The following is a 20,694-nucleotide window of genomic DNA, read 5'->3' as shown; positions in this document are numbered from 1 at the left end:
TGGTTTACAAGGAGCAGTTCCAGGACAGGCTTCAAAACTACAGAGAAACTCTGTCTCAATAAACCAAAAAAAAAAAAAGGATAAAAAGGGAAAAAAAAGAATTTCATCATGTACTTGTGCACAGACTTCCAATAAAGCAGCTTCAAATCACCAAAATATGGTGAATTCTGATATTGTTGGCAGCTTGATGTTTAGATGTTTAGATTTTTAGATGTTTGATGTTTAGATCAAGATGTTGCTCCCAAAGCAATTTCTTGGGAGAGAGTGAGTGACTAAATGTAATGCCTAAAGAGTTTCTTGGCAGAAAACAGGACAAGGTGCTTTAGGTTTAGGGAAAGAAATGAAATAGGAGCATTAAGTACTTAAAGCACAAAACAATCAGTTACTGCAACCATCAGAACAAAGTATGTGGTAAAACCGCCATTCCCCTGTCTTGTGTGCTTGGATGTGTGTGTGTGTGTGTGTGTGTGTGTGTGTGTGTGTGTGTGTGTGTTTCAATCAAGAGCTAAATTTTCTGTGTTTTTCTCCATGAGGAAAGGTGGAAAGGAGAGCAGTCATTAATCATCACCAACTGTTGAAGAATGAATTCAGAATTATTTGGCTGGGCTTCTATCCCATGCCTTTAATCCCAGAATGTGGGAGGCAGGAGGCATAGATCTCTTTGATTTCAAGACAAACATGAAACATATAGTGTATTAAAAGTTAGCTGAAAAACATAATGAGATCCTGTTTCAAAAAATGTTTTTGTAAATATGTAATGTAAGATGTGTTAGAGACTCAAAAATAAAGAATTTAGAAACATGCTAAGTGTTTTTATATGGATAGTTAAATGATGATCACTTTCAACATATGTCACAGTGAAGGAACAATAACAAGAGAGCCGGAGCAGAGGAAGGAAAAGTGTGTCACCTTCAACGATGGTAAGAATTACTCCATCTGTCCTACCTTCCCTGAAGAAAATAAGGAAGAGTAAAGATTTTAGATCCCAAAAAGGAGTTAAGGAAAACAAGTATACATCAAGCACTTTCAATTGTGAAGTATTTTTGTCAAAACATTGCTTATTTCACTTTAATGCTGATATCTGTACAGCCTTTGAATAAAAGAGAAAACATCTTTACACAGCACATGTCTTCCATAGTCACACTGCAGCAAATAGGATTGTCAGAAATATAGATTCTCCTTGAGTTTATGACAAATGCCTTGTATTTTGTACTGCATATTGCTACACATCTCACTGCCACTAAAATGAAATTATGTCAAAAAAACCTTAATCAATTGTTTTCATTAACTAATTTCCTACCTTATGATGTAATTAAATCATCTGAGTTCTTAAATGTCTGTGAAAGTTCTCAATTTGGAAAGTTTTGGCATACTGTATAATGGTTTTCTTTAGAAATCTCCTACTTTAGGGTGGAAGTGTTTCTTTTATAGTGAATGCATTGATTTTAGGGAGACTTATCAATCCTTATATGTTTTCCTTTTCTTTCTTTTCCTTCTTCCTTTTTCTTGGTCCCTGCCTCCCCTTGTTTCCTCCACCCATCCCTAAATCCCTCCCTCCCTCTCTTCTTTCTTTCTTTCTTTCTCTTTCTTTTCTCTGAAGTGCTAGAGGTTGAACATAAGGCTTTGGGAGCATTGTAGGCAAGCACCCTACCCATTATCTCTGCCTTCTGTTTTTGTTAAATAGAACATGGTAAGGGTGTATATCATTTCCATGCTGCAAAGCATGATTCAAGAATTAAAAACTGAAAGAAAAAGCAAAGTGAGGAAAATGACATCATTCTGTATTTCAAAGAATTATCTGCTTGTCCATTGAGTCTGGAGAGACTTTGTGGCAGTGGCAGGAACACCACGTAGTATTTACTTTCACCAACTGTCACCACAGTGTCTTTTATACCTCAGTTGTCAGTGACAACCACACTAGGTAGTGCATCCAAAACCCTCTCGCTCAAGAGGTAAGATGAAGAGAGTCAATATTATTGTAATGGAGACAGCTTTGTGTCACTGTATTATGAAGTTTGCTGTTCATGGCATTTGTGGTGGTGAGAACTGACTGAGGCCTCCTGCATAATAAGCATAGGCTTTCCTACTGAGCCGCAATCCCAGTCCACTAGTTGGTGGCTCAAGTGGCTGTCCTGAGACATGGGGGAATGCTAAAAAGGCACACTAAGTTTCCTTGACTTTAAACAACACAAAAAATGAATAAATATTTCATTTCTTTTTTGGTTCGTTTATGTTTATTTTAGTTTTTTGAGATAAGGTTTTTCTGTGTGTAGATTAGAGCCTGCCCTTTAATGTATTCTCTACACAAGCTTGCCTTGAACTCCCATAGAGCCTCCTGTCTCTGTTTCCAAGCACTGGGATTAAAGGTATGAGCCACCACTGCCTGTTTCATTTCTAAAAGTAAACTGCAAGTGTACAGTGAAGGATTGAGTGAGTTTATTGTTTACATATGTGAACTTGTACAATGATCCTATGTCAGAAGGAAGCCCATGGAATTTGCTGCTCCAGTCTCACAGCTGCTTCTCTGATGCTCTTGCACCTGAGGTCAAGCTTGGGGTTATTACTACCAAGGGAGAGATCTTTCCAGTAATTCATTTCAGGGGAGATGATGCCTGCTATCATGGGCATCCTTTAAGCTGCATATGAGTCTGGGAAAACAGATGTAACTAAGGATATTCTTCCCTCAAAGGTTATGAGGAGAGGAAGCTTGATGCCTGCCCTCCCTTGAGCTGTTACGTAAAGGTCCCTGTCCCTCTTCTCTTTCTTTCTGCCAGGTTTCATCCTGATACAAAAGACAGAAGCCATACATGTAGTCCCAGTGGTAGGAATTTGCCTGACAAAATGAACAATTTTAACTAAAAGGTTCAACAAGGTTCTTCATTTCCGTGAAGAACAAACATGTGTATACGCCTATGGATTTTTTTTCCATTTTCAATTTTGTCAGAGTGCTAGCAGAAGACACAGTTTTATTTTTATGTTTGTGAGACACAGTTTTATTGTTATGTAGTTCTGGCTGTCTTGGGAATCACAGGGTGAGTGTTTGGTTTTAGCTATTATGATTGATAAGTTTAAGTCTTATTTGATTTGAAATAAACAAAATAGATTAATTCTACATGAACAAATTTCCTACAAAAGAGTATTTACTCTAGAATAGTCTAGATTAGTCTCAAAAATGGATACTATGTATCTAATCATTTTATATGTTCTATTTCTCTAGCATTGTAACAAATTCATTTTGATTTTTTTTTAGAAATACATTACAATACTGATAAGAAGCCTTTTTGCAGGTAAGGTCTAAGAATAAAATAATCCTAAGGAAATTCTAAGATAAGCCAACTATTAGTTGTATTCTCAGATAGATACTGATTTTTACACTCAATTTTTGCTTTGTCTTACAATCCCCATAGTATTATCAATGTATTTTAGCCAGAAATACTGTTGTTTTTAGATAATGGACATGAAGTGTATGCTCAACCATCATTTCCCAAGTACCAATTCTGCATTTTGGAAAATGAGCCTACTCATGATAACCACACTCACTATGTCCATCTGACACTCCTTGCCTTTTCAATTTTTTTCTGAGCTCAGCTAGTGAACTAGATCTTCATCGCATTTGTCTTTCTAAGAGCTGACAGGATTTGCGATCTCTCTGCATTATCACACAGTATTACAAGAAGCCAACAAATTACTTTCTTCCTTTGACACCATCTCCACATGCAGAGGCCCTTTTGTTCTGTGTAGCACCCTTTCATAGTTGGTAGAAGATCCCATGCCTTCCTCCTACCACAGTGCTCCATCCATCACTTCTCCATTCCTGTGAGCTGTTTTCTACAGTAATGAAGTCTCTGGATCTCAGTAGATTATCTGGATGTAGAGAGCCAAACTGTGGCATGTTTACTCTTTATGTGTCTATAAAAGGGGCTTTGTCTTCCCCATCAGTAGGACATGAACATAGAGTAAAAGGCCCCTTCTGTCAGTGATCTGCTATCTCAAACATTGATTTGGCAGAAAATTAAAGGTGGTATGTCAAGCTAGTTCTGTGCTCATCTTAACTGATTACTTCCATAATAGAGGACAATTGTGTTATCATTTGTGGGAACATGTATCATAAAGCATTTGATACACATTAGTAAATTGCTTATTACTAATGATTTAATAATAAATTACTCCAAGTTAAAAGGTCCAAAATGCATCACAGTTAATGTCCAAAGTGCAGATTCATAATTTACAACTGTTCAAAGGCACACCTTGTAAAAACCATGTTCTTTCTACTAGGAATTCTAAACTATCTCAAGCTAATAACCTGAAATTATCCACTGAGTTTTATTGCTGTTTGTTCATATTTTTATCTCGTTAAATTAATAGCAATGCTCATTTGGCATAGAAACAGGCTGATTGTGGTTTCAAGATCCATTCATGAATGGACTACGAAGGGACAGCCTGAGCATAGCCTAGGCCATGGTATCTTGTCAGAGTGCTAGCAGAAGCAGGAATCTATTCTATGGTCCACAAACAAACCTTGTGAGAGATAGCATCACGTGCATTGAGAGCCCACAAAGTAACCTGAGAGAGAGGGGTTCTGTGATGCTCTAGGAGCAGATGATGACATGACAAGTGGAATCGGGGTACTAATTACATTGAGCACAAGAGTGACCATCAGCTACTACAGCATTAAAAAATGTGCTGGAGAAAAACTAGTGTCTTTTGTTTTTTAATTTTTATTGAGAAAAAAAAGTTTCTGCCTTCTCCCAGCCTCCCATTTCCCTCCCCCTCCTCCCACTCCTTTCCTCCTCCCTCCACTCCTCTCCCCCTCCCTCTCCAGTCCAAAGAGCAGTCAGGGTTCCCTGCCCTGTGGGAAGTCCAAGGTCCTCCCCCCCCCTCCGTCCAGGTCTAGGAAGGTGAACATCCAAACTGGCTAGGCTCCCAAAAAGCCAGAACATGAAGTAGGATCAAAACCCCGTGCCATTGTCCTTGGCTTCTCATCAGCCCTCATTGTCCGCCATATTCAGAGAGTCCAGTTTTATCCCATGCTTTTTCAGTCACAGTCCAGCTGGCCTTGGTGAGCTCTTAATCGATCAGCCCCACTGTCTCAGTGGGTGGGTGCACCCCTCGTGGTTCTGACTTCCTTGCTCATGTTCTACCTCCTTCTGCTCCTCACTGGGACCTTGGGAGCTCAGTCCAGTGCTCCAGTGTGGGTCTCTGCCTCTATTTCCATCCATCGCCAGATGAAGGTTCTATGGTGATATGCAAGATATTCATCAGTATGGCTATAGGATAGGGTCATTTCAGGTTCCCTATCCTCAGCTGCCCAAGGAACTAACTGGGGACATCGCCTTGGCACCTGGGAGCCACTCTAGGTTCAAGTCTCTTGCCAATTCTAAGGTGGCTCCCTTAACTAAAATATGTGCTTCCCTGTTCCCCTATCCAGCCTTCCTTTATCCCAATCATCCCGTTTCCCCAAGTTTTCCCAATCCTCCCCTTCTCACTGTGCTCTCCCCATCTCCCCTTACCCCTATCCCACCCCACCCCCAAAACTAGTGTCTTTGGTGTTCTCTCTCTCTCTTTATCTCTATCTCTGTCTCTCTCTGTCTCTCTTTCTCTCTATCTCTCTATCTATCTCTGTCTCTCTCTCCCTTGTGTGTTTCTATGCTTTTGGTGGGCTAATTTCTGTGGACTAAATTCTTTCCTTTCTTTCACATGGGAAAAGCTTTAAAAAGTGTCACCAAACCTAATCAACTGAAGGACAAGTTAATGCTTGACTGTAAATCTCTAATGTATGTTAGGAAATCAAACAACAAATAATCAAAGCATTCGGTAAATGTTCTTGTATGAATATTAAAATATTACTTTTTAAAATATGCCACAGCGGTGTACGACCATCTGGAGAGCTGAAATCAATACTTAAGAAGTCTCTTCAGATCAGTGGAGGTAAGAGTAATCATGAATACTTGCTGCTACTTCCCTAGTTTCAATAGCTACTTAATTCATTCAAAAAAGGAACAAAGTAAATAAGATATAAACGTAATTTCATTTTTTAAAAATTTGCCTCCTAATGTTCTTCACATTCAAAATTATTTAAGAAATGATTTTCTGAGAAATTTCAGTATCAATCTATATTATCTGAACCATGTTTGTTTATTTAACATGAGCCTCTGATGCACACAGTATCTTTGTATAAATATAAGGACCTCTAACTAGTCCACAGTATGTGTCCTCTAGAGTTATGTGACAGCAATTTTGAATTTTTCTTTCATTTTTGTAATAAATATAGTATATTTATGCTACATATATTAGTGTCAATAAAAGGTGATCATGTAAAAAACAGAAATACAGTATTCAATTACTTTCATTAAGGATTTTGAGAACTAAATTAATTACATTTTTATGGGTTTTGTTCCTTTCTGTAATTTCTCTACTTAGACATATTAGACAATTTACATATGGTTTTATGTTTATCTTTAATTATCTGCTATTTAATCTGACTATTTCTTGGCATAAGAAATAATAGGCTTGGTCAACTTTTTAATAAACGAATTTTGAGTCCTGTAGGCAGTGCTGCGGATTGAACATTGCCATTCTAAGCATTCTAGACTAGCGCTCGCCCTAATGGCTATACCGCCAGCACCTTTTTCCTTTGGTTTTATTAGTGTAGGATATGGTGATACTTGGTTTATATGCTGATAGACATAATTTCCAGAACAATTTGCCACAGTAGGAGGAAGGCTGAGAAGAGAGCATCATTCTGCAGGGGACAGCACTGACTGGTCCATTGAGTCTGGATAAGATTCTAAGAGTGGGAGGAACACTACAGAGTTTGGGCTCTCCGCTGTCACCACAGTGTCTTCATACCTACCTTGCCTATAGAGAGCACAGCATCAAGTGAATAGGAGTACATGCAGTGTAGAGGGTCTGAAAGACTTTATTGAAAGAGTCAGTATTATTGTAATGTGGGTGACTGTCCTTTACATTATTTCCACACTAAATTTCCTTTGTGGTGACCATGGTTGATGGAGGTCTCCCACATGCTAAGCCTCACTGGCAGTCCGTTTGTTGTGGGACAAATGCTCTGCCTCAGCCATAGACAATGCCAAGGAGGTTATACTGCAGTTCCCATTCTGTGAATGAAATAAGCAAATATTTGCTTTATTTCTTTGTAGAGGACAGGCTGTTAGCATGCAGTGAAAGCTGCTCACTGAAGCTGTATATGTGTGGACACAAACGTTTCCTGTGAGGTACTACTTCCATGGAATTGCTGCTTGGTCCCCACGTTTCTTCCATCCTTCTCACCCTAGAAATACAGTTCACGGTGCATAGCTACTGCAGGGGGCTTTCCCATAGCTCTTTCCATGGGAGGTGATAGCAGCTAGTGCTGAGCTTCTTTGTACTGCCCATTAGCAAGGGACCAGAAGCTGGAACTGAGGGGCTTCTGCAGCCTCCTCAGAAGCACTTGAGGAGAGTACACACAATGCCCCCCCCTCTCTCTGTGTAGCTTTGCCACCCTAGCATCTGGAAATTCTTTGCCCTTGGTCTACCTGTGTGTCTTAAGTTTTGCTATGCTGCAAGGAGCGGTCCTCGTAGACTTACCTTCCCTGTGTCTGGAATTTTCATCTTCAACAAAATAAGTTCATCTTAATCTTTAGAGAGGCTCTTTTCACTTCCCTGCAAGATGAGTATGCTCACTTGCAATTCTCCTAACACCACTAGTCCAGAGACAAATCCAGCAGCAGCAACACTGTGCTACCAATTAACACTTCAGCTTGTGATATTGATTCTGGTTAAGATGTCAGTTTCTCTGTTTGATAATGCTCATGATCATAGGTGTTTTGTACACCAATTTATTGTTAGTATTGACTTTTGATAAAATTGTCTCTGTATTTTAAACATACAAAGAAATGTAAATTAAGAGTTATCCTTGTATTTATTGTCTATAAATCAGTATCCACCTTAAAGGCTACACATATTCAAAGTATATGTAGTAATGAAACATTGGCCTTGGCATTCAATGCTCTTTTTTTCTACGGTTGCTTATAACATATTTTGCCTTTCTACTCTGTAGATAATGGAAGAAATCAAGACCAGATCTCACTCGGGTAAGAATGTCTGGATTTTAAATACAATGAGTATGTAGAGAATATAAAGTTTAGAAGCTGGCACCATGTTTTCCTCTGTGTAAGACAATTTTAGCTTCTTGATTATTTGCTAATGAAAGCTGAATTATGCCTCAGATACAGCGTGCAATGCTGTTAGGACTCCCTGTCTGTGGCGGTGATTCAGCAGATAAAGTGCTGGCTGTGTAAATGGGAGAATGGGAGATGGATGCCCAGGGTCCACATGAGGCCTGTTGGTCTTGTGCGCTTCTAAAATCCTGGCGAGCTTTGGTGAGACTGCAGGTGGAGACAGAGCATCCCCTCACATTTTCTGGATGGCTTTCCTGGATTGCTAGCCTGGGGCTTGCATTCATGAATGAGATTCAGCCATATAACTAAGGCTGAGGGTGAGGGTCAACACCCAAATCTGGACTCCAATCACCACACCTACACACTGGCACGTATTTATCTGAAATCACACATACTTACATAACATGCCATGTACATATATGTAAAAATATTAGTTTTCAGGCTATTAATCCTGTTTACTAGTATGTTTGGGTCAAGTTGTCTGCTGGGAAGAGTGTGGGCAAAACTCTCCCAGACTTTGCTGAGAAAATCACCTCAGAATGGCCTTATAGACATGCTTCTGTTCAGCAGGTTTATTTCCCTCTTAATGAGTTCCACCTCTGTGGTGAATCCCAAGGTAGGTGGAAGTTAGAAAAAGAAAGTGTTTATTCCAGAGTTTGCCAATCAGAAACCCTGAAATTTGAAACTTTTAGCTGTAGTTCAGATGAAGCAAAGCTGAGGGGACAATGTTGCTCTCCAGTGTCCTATAAAATGACTCAGAAATACCCTTGAGTATAAAGAGTTCCAACATATGCATGTGGACACACTATCAAAACATTGCTTCAAGGCCCCAAAATATGGTGACTCTTGAGACTGATGGCAACTTAATGCTTAGACATAGGGTACATTTCATGTTTTTCCAAAGCAACTCCTTGGGAGAGAGTGCTATGAAATGAAATGCCTAATTTTTTTTTAACAAAAACAGGCTATGGTGTTTTAGGTTTAGGAGAACAAATGAAATAGGAGCATTAAGTGCGCAAAACAATCAGTTACTGCAACCATCATAACAAGTGTGTGCAAAACTCGCCAATCCTCCCTCTTATGTGTTTGTGTATGTGTGTGTGTGTCTGTGTCTGTGTCTGTGTGTGTCTGTGTGTGTCTGTGTGTGTGTGTTGCATGTGTGCATGTGCATGTGCCTGTTGCATGCTTTGCATATTTCTCTGTGCAAACATGAAGGAAAGAGGAGGATATTGGTGTCTTGCATCATTCACTAACTTATCCACTTGACATAAGATCTCTGACTGACCCTGGAGCTGGTCTGGCAGCCAACAAGCCCAAATGGTAGCCTCTCTTCTACCCACAGTACTGGGTTACATGTGCATGTGTCCATGCCCAGTTTTTTATGTGGATGCTGAGGATTCAAACTCAGGTTGATCTGTGTTGGCAGCAAACATTCTTATTGACTGAGCCATCTCCCAAACCACTGGCTTTTTAAATTTTCATTTTTAAATAGAACTATGAGTGAGTCTTCACTGAATGTTACATAGATTGAGACAAGTTTAAACTGCCAAAGCAAAAACTTTTTAAAACAGGGGTCAACATTGAATTACATAAATGCAAAAATGTCACTTAGTGCACAGATAACAAATCTTTCAAGAGAGATGCTCTAAGGACCAAACTCACCCCTCACTGCATGTTTTTATTCTAAAGGCTCTCTGAAAACCCTCATGTTACAACAGAGGACACGGCCACCAACACTACTAAGGTAAAATTCTCCTTTGTGAAATTTGTTTCCTTATAAATTTTGTTAAAATGCAGCAGTACTCTACCTATCACAGTTTTATATGGAAAATTGGTCAGAGAAAAGTGTTTGGTATCAGTGAACCATCCTTTCTATAAATTCCAGTGAGCAGTAAGTCCTTGCAGATAGCGGTGGCCCAATAAGAGAATGAACTGGAAACACAGGGAGTGGAAGATTGAGTGCAGTTCTCATATATTAGAAGGTGTGAAGTAATACGAGTGGCAGGGCTGCATCCCCTGCACCCCGGCCGCCTGGCTAGCTTATGCCCCGAAATAACAACACACAATTGTATTCTTTTAAACACTGCTTGGCCCATTATATCTAGCCTATTCTCGGCTAACTCTCGCACCTACACTAGCCCATTTCTTATAATCTGTGTAGCCCACAAGGTGGCTTACCAGGGAGATTCTAGCCTACGTCTACCCTGGGTCGGAGCTTCATTGCATGCGACTGGCCGGGCGAGAGGAGCATGGAGTCTCTGAGCTCACTTCCTCTTCCTTCCAGCATTCTGTTCTGTTTACTCCTCCCACCTATGTTTTAACCTATCAGGGCCAAGCAGTTTCTTTATTGCTTAACCAATGAAATCAACAGATTGATATATGACACTCCCACATCAAAGGTGCCTGGTGCTTGATCAAGGATGGTTTGCAGAAATAGATACACATTAGACTGATTTTAAAAACAACTCTGGTAATACATCTAAATACATTTTAAAGGGTCCAGTTATTGTAGTGGTCCAGGCATCACCCAGGTGCCTTTTCTCTCAGCATAATGGCAGGTAGGTTTTCTCTTCCTTTGGATATTTCTATTTCAGGATCACAGATAAGAGCGTCTCCTCTGTTTGTCTCTTTATTTATTTATTTATTTATTTATTTATTTGTTATGTATACAATATTCTGTCTTTGTGTATGCCTACACGCCACACAGACCCCATTACAGATGGTTGTGAACCACCATGTGGTTGCTGGGAATTGAACTCAGGACCTTTGGAAGATCAGGCAGATCTTAATTCTGAACTGATAAAAAACCAATCTCTACCTCTATCTCTGTTTTTTCTCCTCTCTCTTTCTCTCTCTCTCTCTCTCTCTCTCTCTCTCTCTCTCTCGCTCTCACACACACACACACACACACACACATACACACACTTCTTTTCATTGAAAAGCTAGTACACACAGACACACACACACACACACACACATATGCCAGCCGTTCAGAGCCCTTACATTGCAATCCTATTGATCTGAGTTCATCCCAGAGAACACAACAAACAACAAGTGTCTCACATACGTAATCTCAACACCCCTAAATCCTGATTGGAGGCTGAGAGAGTAGAACAGCTCTGAAACCTACAAACCAGCCAGACTGGAACACACAGAGGCACAGAAACATTGAGAGACCCTGTCTCACACAGTGAAAGCAGAGAGCCGCCTCCTGAAGGTTATCCTCTGCCCTTCACACACACACACACGCATGCATGCACGTATACACACACGCACTAGCATAGCACAAACTGGCATATTAATTCAAGCACACAAGCAAACACACACTCCAATAGTAATTTTTAGGATGCTACAAAATTGATTTTCAGATAATAAATGGTGTCTATATATTCATTGGCACTCCTGTTGTGTAACTAGCATATAAGGAAAATATTTTCAGGGTCTTCTCAGTCATCTTCAGTGTCTCTAATTTCCATGTGACATGTGTCCTGGAAAACTATACTTGTACCATGTGGCCCTTTCATTCCCTTTTTATAACTGGCTTAAGCATATTTAGTTAACGATGAAGCAATGAGTGAAACATATGGTGTGTGAAAATGTGTCTAAGGCTCACAAATCTCAAGCTTTGAGGTGTTCACGCTCATCATTCTCAAGGAAACCAATGAACTGAACATTTTCACATGATGCCCTTGAGCAGTTTGGACACACATGTAGTATGTGTACTTCCTCATCTGTTTTCCTTTACAAACAATGCTTCTCAAGCTATTTTGTTTACCATCTCCACATTACATTGTTTGATCATGTTGGGTAAACTTTGGAATGTTTGAGTATTTCACATAAGTAGCACAAATCCTCCTCAAACCTGGTACATGAGTCTGTTCTCATTCAAGCCACCACAGAGATGCTGGAACAGTCCATTGCATTCATCAGCCATATATAAAGACAGTCATAGCTAAGGAGTAAGAGTTTGGATGGCATCTCCAAGAACCCTTCCTTCAGCCCCATAGTTTCCATCCACTGTGGGAAGTGGCACACTTTATTCATGCATTTCAAAAGTCACCCTCACTGTTCTGTTATCCCGGAACCTAATGGGCAATTGTGAAAGCCATGGGGAAAGCAGTAGTGTGGTGCAGAAGAGCGAGGTTCTTTTTGTTTCCAAAGCCCCCGATTGTCACATTCTCTTAATCTGGATGGAATGTAAAATCCTTGTCATAAAGACAGGAGAGGACACATTGTGTCTTTTTTCCATCTTTCCATTATAGAGAGGTAGCAAAGAACAGAATAAAAGAAGGCATAAAGCTGAGCAGGTCCTCTTTTAAGATTTTCAAACTCTGGGCCTTTGACTAAACCAGAATGGAAGCAAAAGTTTTAGGATACCAGCGATTATAATGATAAAATTAGCCTGAGAAAACAAACATTTGGGGACTCTAAATCAAGACCCTGACATTAACAGATAAGCTCTAAAATGAACAAAAATAAGTGAAGTTTTCAATGAAATCTAATATCTCAAAATTTCCTTAAAGGTTGAAACAAAGAAGGGAGAAGGTTTCCTTCCTCCATCCAATATGCATGACATCGTGCCCCAGCCTCCTGTCCATGCCAATGCCACATCAACTTCTCATGTTAATGAAACAGGTGACAATCGTCAGTCTTCTGAGGAGACTACTGTTAACACCAGCAGCGTTAGTGACAGAGGTGACAATTGTCGGTCATCTGAAAAAACTACTGTTAACACCATCAGCGTTAGTGAAAGAGGTGACAATCGTCGGTCATCTGAAAAAACTACTGCTAACACCATCAGCATGGATCACACACCTTCTCTAGGTACTTATACTGGGCATGCAAGGGGGGGAACACATGCTGTCCCTGAGCTTCCTCCTGGTAGCCACAGTGGTGACACCATGGACCCTGTGCAACATTCTGACCCTGTTCTTGATACCTGCTTAGAAGAGAACACAGTGTCTTAGCTTCACTACTGACCAGGAATCTGCTCTTGTTTGTATCCCAGGTGACGCATTGGACCCTCACAATGCTTGTATGCGGGTTCTTCCTTCAAGTCCCGCTGACTGCACCAACTATGCAGGAAATACTCACTCCAAGTTTTTTTTCATTTGGGCAGCAACCACATCCTTGCTCCTCCTAACATCATCAATGTGGTTGCTGCAGTTGGTGGTTTTGATGATGATGTGGGTATGGAGCCTATTTTAGAAATCCTGCACAGTTAAAGTGACAAGGAGCTTAACAAGGTAAGTTAGACCACACTAATGGCTTAAAATAGATAAATATTTCTGTGAGAGAAATCCAATTCTCTTTGGCTCTAATATGCATGATGATAAATAAATTTCATACTTTGTATAGGACTCTTTAGATATTATCTAAAACTAGAAAAAATGATTATCTTTTCTAGTCATATTGAAAATGCATCACATAAAATTAACAAAATCAGTTTAGTCCAACCAAACTGATCAAGTAAAGTTGGTAAGCACACAGTTGCTTCCCATGCTGGAATGAGGAAATGATTTTCACTCTTAATGTGAAACTTGTATTTTCTGAATGGCTAAGCAGGGAAATGTAACTGTTAGATATTAGTTGTTATTTTTCTGTGTCCATTCACTGTGACTTATGTGGACAGCATTATTTTGGAAATAAACACCCCAAAAGAAACAACCTCTGAGAATAAAACCAATGAAACAAGACTCCACATTCTCACCGTTCTCAAATACAATGATACTCATTGTGACATGACACTACATAGGATTCTACGGGTGATGCCTCTGTTACTGCTTATCTTGACGATGCCACCAATGATGTTCTTGATACTACTGATAATTCTTGCTTTTCTTTTTAGTTTCTGCTGAACAACCTAAGAGGAGCTCCTGTCAACAAATGACAAGCTGTTAGAAATATTTTTTAAGGTTTTCTTTCATTTTATTGTTTGAAGAATATTTTCAATTTACTCTTTGACATTTTAATGTATGTAATTCAGATCATCCATGTTGCTCATATCTTCCCCATCCCTGTCCTCTGCCTCCATCCCATCCCATTTTTGTGTCATTTATCTTAAGGAGTAAGACTTCCAGTAGGATCCCCCACAGCCAAGTGCATGTGGACATTATCAGTTGGACTAAGTGAGTTATTAAAATAGGGAGGGAGACATAACATCCATCTTTCACCACTTTTGTGGATAAATTACATATAGTGTTTTGTTCCTTGAATTACTGGCCAGGCATTAAAACATTAAATCTTATCTGATTCTACAGACCTTATGCTTTCAGAACACGTAAAGCTTGCTAAACTTTCATTCACCTATTTAAACATGTACTGTACCTGCATCCCCAGAGAGAGGACACAACTCAAGGGGATACACAATTCAATAGGAATTTGACTTTATCTAGTGGAACATACTGATAAATTCTGAAAGATAAACAAAAACACTTTGCTACTTGGACTTTCTCCCTGATCAGAGGTCTCCTAGTTGTGCGGAATTCTAAGAAGATTAAGGAGCTGTAATGGAGAGTTGAAAGAAGCAAAGCGCCAAAAGTATTTCCAAGAGGTCAATAAATTCATTATTCTGCCATCTGATAAAATATGGAAATCAATTTCTGCCTAGAATGAATTTCATGAGATTTTCAGAAAATGAGTAGAGTTGCTCATTTGTAACAAAAGATGACAAATATTAGGTGCTGAGTTTGCCACATCTTTATGAATACAAATATAGATAGGTATGGGTTCCTTAGCACCCTATTGTTCAACATTCAGGAATGAAAACTTCCACTGAGAATTGTTGAGGCTAAGAGGCCCAGCTAGGGTTAGAATATGAAAATCAACATGGCATATGAGGGGGGGGTTATGTATGTATATATGTACAATTAAAATACCTGGTCTTTTAAATGAGCTAAATATTTTCAGAATGCATGATTTTAAAACTGTGTTTTTGAGGAAGCATGTAGAATGTCCTGCAGGGAATGAAAGAATACTGTAAAATATATAAAAAATAAATTATAATGTATTTCTGGTTTTTTCATATATATATATGTAATCTAGTTCCTTCTTAGTTCACCTCCTTTTTGGTATTCTAAAAAAAACTATTAACCTGTTGTACATTATTTTGAAATATTAAAGATATACAACATCTTTAAAAATGATGTTATTGTGATGTTATTACATTGGCTTTCAAGTGACAATCTGTCAGAAATATTTTATAAAATTTAGAAATTTTCCTCAATTGGACCTTGGGAGCTCAGTCCAGTGCTCCAGTGTGGGTCTCTGTCTCTATCTCCATACATTGCCAGATGAAGGTTCTATGGTGATATGCAAGATATTTATCAGTGTGGCTATAAGATAGGAACAGTTCAAGTTATGTGTGAGACTCAAACCAGTAACTGAGCACAAGTCATGTGTATACAGCAAGAGTCTCATGCCTATATCCAAGCCTTCATGGTACAAGCACTATCGTGGGCTCGTGGTTGTATCCCAACACTCAATGTGCATGTACTGTGGAGGGCTGACATGTTTCCAACCATGGATGGTGTGTGTACTGTGACAGGGTCATACATACATCCCACCATGTACTGTGGTGCTCTTAGTCTAGCTCTCAACATTAATCGTGCATTTACAATGGGAACTTGACAGCTGTATTGCAGCACTCATGATGCTATGAGGCTCAAACCATTAATCCAGCATTCTTATTGAACATAGTGTAGTGGTTGTGTGCTCAACCATGTTCTCATTGTGAATGTACTGTGCCATAATGAACTCCAAACTCAAGCTGCATGCACTGTGGGTGGATCATGCCAATAACCTGGCATCCGTTGTGCATATACAATGGTAGGCTTATAGCTATAACCCAGAACTGATAGTGTATGTACTTTTGGATGGGATTTCCTATTACCCAGCATTCATGGTATATGTACTGCTGTGGGCACATAGCTGTAACCCAGCTCTCATGGTACATACTGTGGGAGATATGTATCTCCCCTCTCATGGTGCATATACTGTGGTTGGCTCATGGTTGTCACACATATTTGATTGTGCATATAATGTGGAAGGCTGATGACTGTATCTCAGAAACACTCGTGTGGGAAGGACAAGCTGATGTAACCCAGGATTCATTGTTATTGTACTATGGATGCTGACACCTATATCCCAGACCTCCTTTGGAGGGTTCTGGGTGACCACCAACAAGTAACCCAGTGCTCAGAGTGCATACACTGTGAGAAGCTGATGAGTGTTTTCCAGACTCACATTGTAGATTCTCTGGTAGGCTGAAACGTGTATCCCACCTCTCATGGTGCATGTACTGCAATGGGCTCATGCCTACAGCACTAATAGTGCAGGTGCACTAGACAAATTTCCAAAGTACATATGTATATGACTCCATTAGATATAAAATGTATCAATATCAAATCAAGTGATTCAGAATTTGATCTCCTAGCCATCTGTTTTGTCACTATGAATGCATTAACTTTGCTCAGACTTATTAGAACTGTTGAACAATCTCTCTTCCAGAAAATGCCTAATATGTTCCCAATGTCATTAATACAAAAGCAGAATCCACTAGAAAATTAGAAGCATAGACATTACAATAGGAGATTTATACTATTATAATCACAAAAGGTATTACATTATGCAAAATGGAAGAATAGAGAGTGAATAGTAATACATGTGTAGATAGACTCAAAAGAAAGGGTGACAGAACAACCACACTGTATAAAGCATTTATATTTATGTAAAGAAACCTAAAAGAATAAACTGTACTGCATGATCACTTCGTAGAATAGAGGAATGTCTGATTATTTAAGAAAATTGTTTCATTAAAATACAGTAAAAGGACTCCCATCTGCTCTGACACCATCTCCACAGAGCTGGTCTGACTCCAGAAATGTGGCTCAAGCATTGTCTCTGCGTGCAAAGTTCCTCTGACCCCTCACTCACCCCTGCACATTTTCCACACCCACAGACCTATCCCCATCAGGCAAGAAGCTCATGGACCAGCAGTCCATGGCGTTCTCTGACTACATAGCTTCTGCAGTGGAGCAGCTAAAGCCTCACCTCAGACCAACAGCAGGAGAAAGAAGTTCTTTGAAGACCACGTCACTTGTCATGGAGGGAGAACCATTAATTAATCAGGGATTTTGTAGATCTGAGCAGGAAAGGGGTTTGCAAGAGCCTTTAGCAGTTTAGAGCTCTTCCTTAGTTCCACATCTAGTGGGGAGACCACTATGGCTACAAGTTCTTCAGTCAAGTGGAATATTTTACCACCCTGTCTCAGTTTCCTTCCCTGAATGAACCATTTCCAGGTTAAAAGCTTTAGTTCTAGCTTTTCCAATTATTCTGACCCGAGGTAACAGTGGTGTGTAGCACTATATACTTCTTGTTTTGTCTTGTAGCAGCAGGTTGAGCTTACACACACACATGTTCACACACACACACATACAAAATCAGATAGACACAGATTATTCCTTTTTATATTTTATATTATTTTAAAAATTTTAATTTAAATGTATTTTGATCATTTTTCCCTCCCTAAACCAATAGCCCAAAGATCTATTGAAAAATGAAATAATGGTGGTCTGAAAATACATTAATAAGATGTATAAACAATACATTTTCATATTGCAGTTTATAACACAGTTATAATAATTCAGGTTTAACAACAATACATTAATAAAATTATTTCTAATGATATTTTTGATGAACTCATAGATCAGTGTCTTGTTCTGATATTATCTGAGAAGCTTCCTTCTGCAACACATAAGAGCAAATACACTGACCCACAGCCAGACATTGTACAGACAGTGAGAGACTTTGAACCACTTTTCCATAAAGGGGATGTACCCATGAAATTCATGTCCTTGGGGGTCAGGGAACTCCATAAAAAGAAGGTGGATGGAGGACACCAAGAGAAGAAGGCCCTCAGAGTCAACAGGAGCAAAGCTCTTATGGACTCACAGAGACTAAAGCAGCATGGACATGGTCTGCAGGGTCTGCCTGCACCAGGTCTGCAGATTTTACCTCATGGCTCCAGTTTAATGATTTTCTAAGTGTGTAACTGAGTGGATCTCTGATTCCTATGCCCTCTCTTGGACTCTCTTCCTACTGTTGGTTTGTCTTGCCCAACTCGGATGCGATATTTTTTTATTTATTTTACATTTTATTTTGTTATTTTTTTAGAAAAATGAATGAATTATTCAATGAATGAACACTTCAGACACTGTGATAAAAGTTAACAAAAGAATTGTCAGTTATGCTAGCTCAGACAAGGATAATCTTTTCTTTTATATAATCACTTTTCTTTTATAGCGTGACACTGGATACCCATCCAAGACAGGCCTCACTTTCCAGAATAACTGACCAACACATAATGGACTCCACATTTTGTGTGTTTATGCTTTAATTTGGTTACAGTTTGGTGGAGTTTCTGTTTGCTTATTTTCTTTTTCTTTCTGGGTCTGATTTTATTTTATAAAATTGGTTTTTGAGGGTTTTGTTATTTTTAATGTTTGTTTTTTGAAACTTTTGAACTTATTTGGAAAGCAGCATGAACAAGGTTATCTTGTAAACTGGCAAGGCAAAACACTTGACACATGAAGAGTGAGATGTAGTACAATCCCTCCCTTTTGAAAGGTTAGTTTTCTGTTAATATGATTGTTATTATTTACTGCAATTCCATCAGATCAATAGATCAAATTGAAAAATAGAGGATATTTCCTTAATTTTTCCAGCAAAAAAAAAAGATACCTGTACTACACTTACCTAAATCTTTTGTTTTAAAATGTACTCACTCATAAGTGGCTTTTAAACATGAAGCAAAGAAAAACCAGCCTACAATCCGCAATCCCAGAATCTAAACAACAAAGATGTCCCTAAGACAAACAAACATGGATCTAAATAGGATGAAGAAAAAGAAAAGATCCCCTAGTACATTGGGAGCATGGGGGTCACAGGAGAGTGTAGCAGGGTAGAGAAGAAGATGAGAGGGAATAGGCAGGCCCTGGGGAAACAGACCTGTGAGGTTGAAGCCCCCTCACCACGGCTGGCATCACCTGGACTATAGAGATCCTGGAGAGCTAGGGAAGATGCATCCCTGTATTCCACGTGTGTCTTCCAAGGCACAGAAAGTCCCTGCAAGCCTGCATCCACTCTTCCTCATTTTGCCTTCATATTTTTACACAGGCCCTGATGACCCAGGAAAAAGACAAGTGGCCTCTAGAGGGCCATACAGGCCCTGGGGAGCCAGACCTGGGATGTGGCACTCCCCTATTCCTGGCTTCTGCAGGTTCAGACAGGGGTGGAAGTCCAAGGAAGTTGCACCCCCATTTCCATGGCTGACCTCCTCAGGGCTGGACAGGAACTAGAAATCAAGGTCATGGATACTGTGTCTCTCTTACAGGGATAAACAGGCTCTGGGGAGTCAGTTCAGGGAAGCTGCATCCCTGTTCTCCACAACTGCCCTTCACAAACCAGGCCAGGCCCTGAGCTGACAGGATAGGTTAGCTGCTGCCTCTCATCCACAACTGGCCTCCCCTTGGCCAGTCTTTGTCTAGAGTGCCAGAATTTGCAAGCTGTGCCCCCATTTCTTGGCTGGCCTGTACCCTCCTTTCATAAATGGTCTCTCTAGGACCTTCAAGCCCAAGGAATTTGAAGCCTTTCTTCCACGGAGAGGTTCTACAGGGTCTGAGAAGTAAGGAAAGCTGTGTTTCCTCTTCAAGGCCGGCCTTCCTTGAACGGGACAGTTCTCGGGCCAAAAGACAGAAAAGACGAGCCCCAGTCTTCCATGGCTGTCCTCATCAGAACAGAAAAGGTCCTGGTTAGCCTGGCTGGTGAAACTGCCACCTGCTTTTCCAAGGATGCCATCAACAGGACAGTCGATGCCCTGTGGAGCCTGAATGAGCAAGCTGCATCTCCTCTTCCATGGCAGGAATCCCCAAACTTGGCCATGCCCTGGGTATCCAGCCCAGAGGAACTGTTCCCCTCTCCCATGGCTGACCTGTTTAGGAACAGACAGGTCCTGGTGAGCCAGGCTGTGGGATCTGTGCCATCCACATCTTCCAAGGATAGCCTCTCCAGGGTCTTCCAGGCCGGGGAAGCTGTGCCCCCTCCTTAATGGATGGACTCCCCTGGACCTTATGGTCTCTGGGGAACCTGGCTGGATATACTGACCACCCCAAACCATGACTGGACTCCCTAGGGCTGGCTATGCCCTGGGGAGCTAGGCCAGAGAAGCTGGTGACACGTTTCCATATCTGGCCTGTGTACCCTCTTCCATTACTAACCTCCCGTTTATCTTCCAGGCTGGGGAAGGTGTGCCCCCGTCTTCTTTAACTGGCATCCTCAGATCCTGCCATGTCCTAGGGAGCAAGGCAGGGAATGCTGCACCCTCCTCTTCCTTATCTGGTCTAGGTAGGTCCCAACAGTCCTTGGGAAGCCAGACAGGTGATGTTGTGCTACCCTGTTCGATGGTGGGCCTACACTGAGCTAGACAGGCCCTTGGGAGACTTGATGGACATCTGAACTT

General features: G+C 40.3%; 1 protein-coding gene and 1 long non-coding RNA gene across 2 annotated transcripts in view; both read left to right on the top strand.

The window, feature by feature from the left end:
* LOC142836104 (uncharacterized) overlaps positions 1-9,957 on the top strand; it is a 79,228-nt gene extending 69,271 nt beyond the window's left edge. The window contains exons 13-17 of the mRNA XM_075950120.1: positions 859-920; positions 3,251-3,287; positions 5,867-5,928; positions 8,057-8,090; positions 9,867-9,957. Of these exons, the coding sequence (XP_075806235.1) occupies positions 859-920; positions 3,251-3,287; positions 5,867-5,928; positions 8,057-8,090; positions 9,867-9,957 (286 nt within the window). The remainder of the gene's footprint in view (positions 1-858; positions 921-3,250; positions 3,288-5,866; positions 5,929-8,056; positions 8,091-9,866) is intronic.
* A 2,763-nt stretch (positions 9,958-12,720) lies between these two features.
* On the top strand, positions 12,721-14,429 carry LOC142835977 (uncharacterized). Its single transcript, XR_012907976.1, has 3 exons — positions 12,721-13,001; positions 13,186-13,423; positions 14,026-14,429. It is a non-coding gene; the product is annotated as an uncharacterized LOC142835977 (long non-coding RNA).
* Positions 14,430-20,694: the final 6,265 nt, after the last annotated feature.

Source organism: Microtus pennsylvanicus, chromosome 15 (genome assembly GCF_037038515.1).
Source record: "Microtus pennsylvanicus isolate mMicPen1 chromosome 15, mMicPen1.hap1, whole genome shotgun sequence".
Lineage (NCBI taxonomy): Eukaryota > Metazoa > Chordata > Mammalia > Rodentia > Cricetidae > Microtus > Microtus pennsylvanicus.
This window is presented reverse-complemented; position numbering and strand designations above follow the sequence as displayed.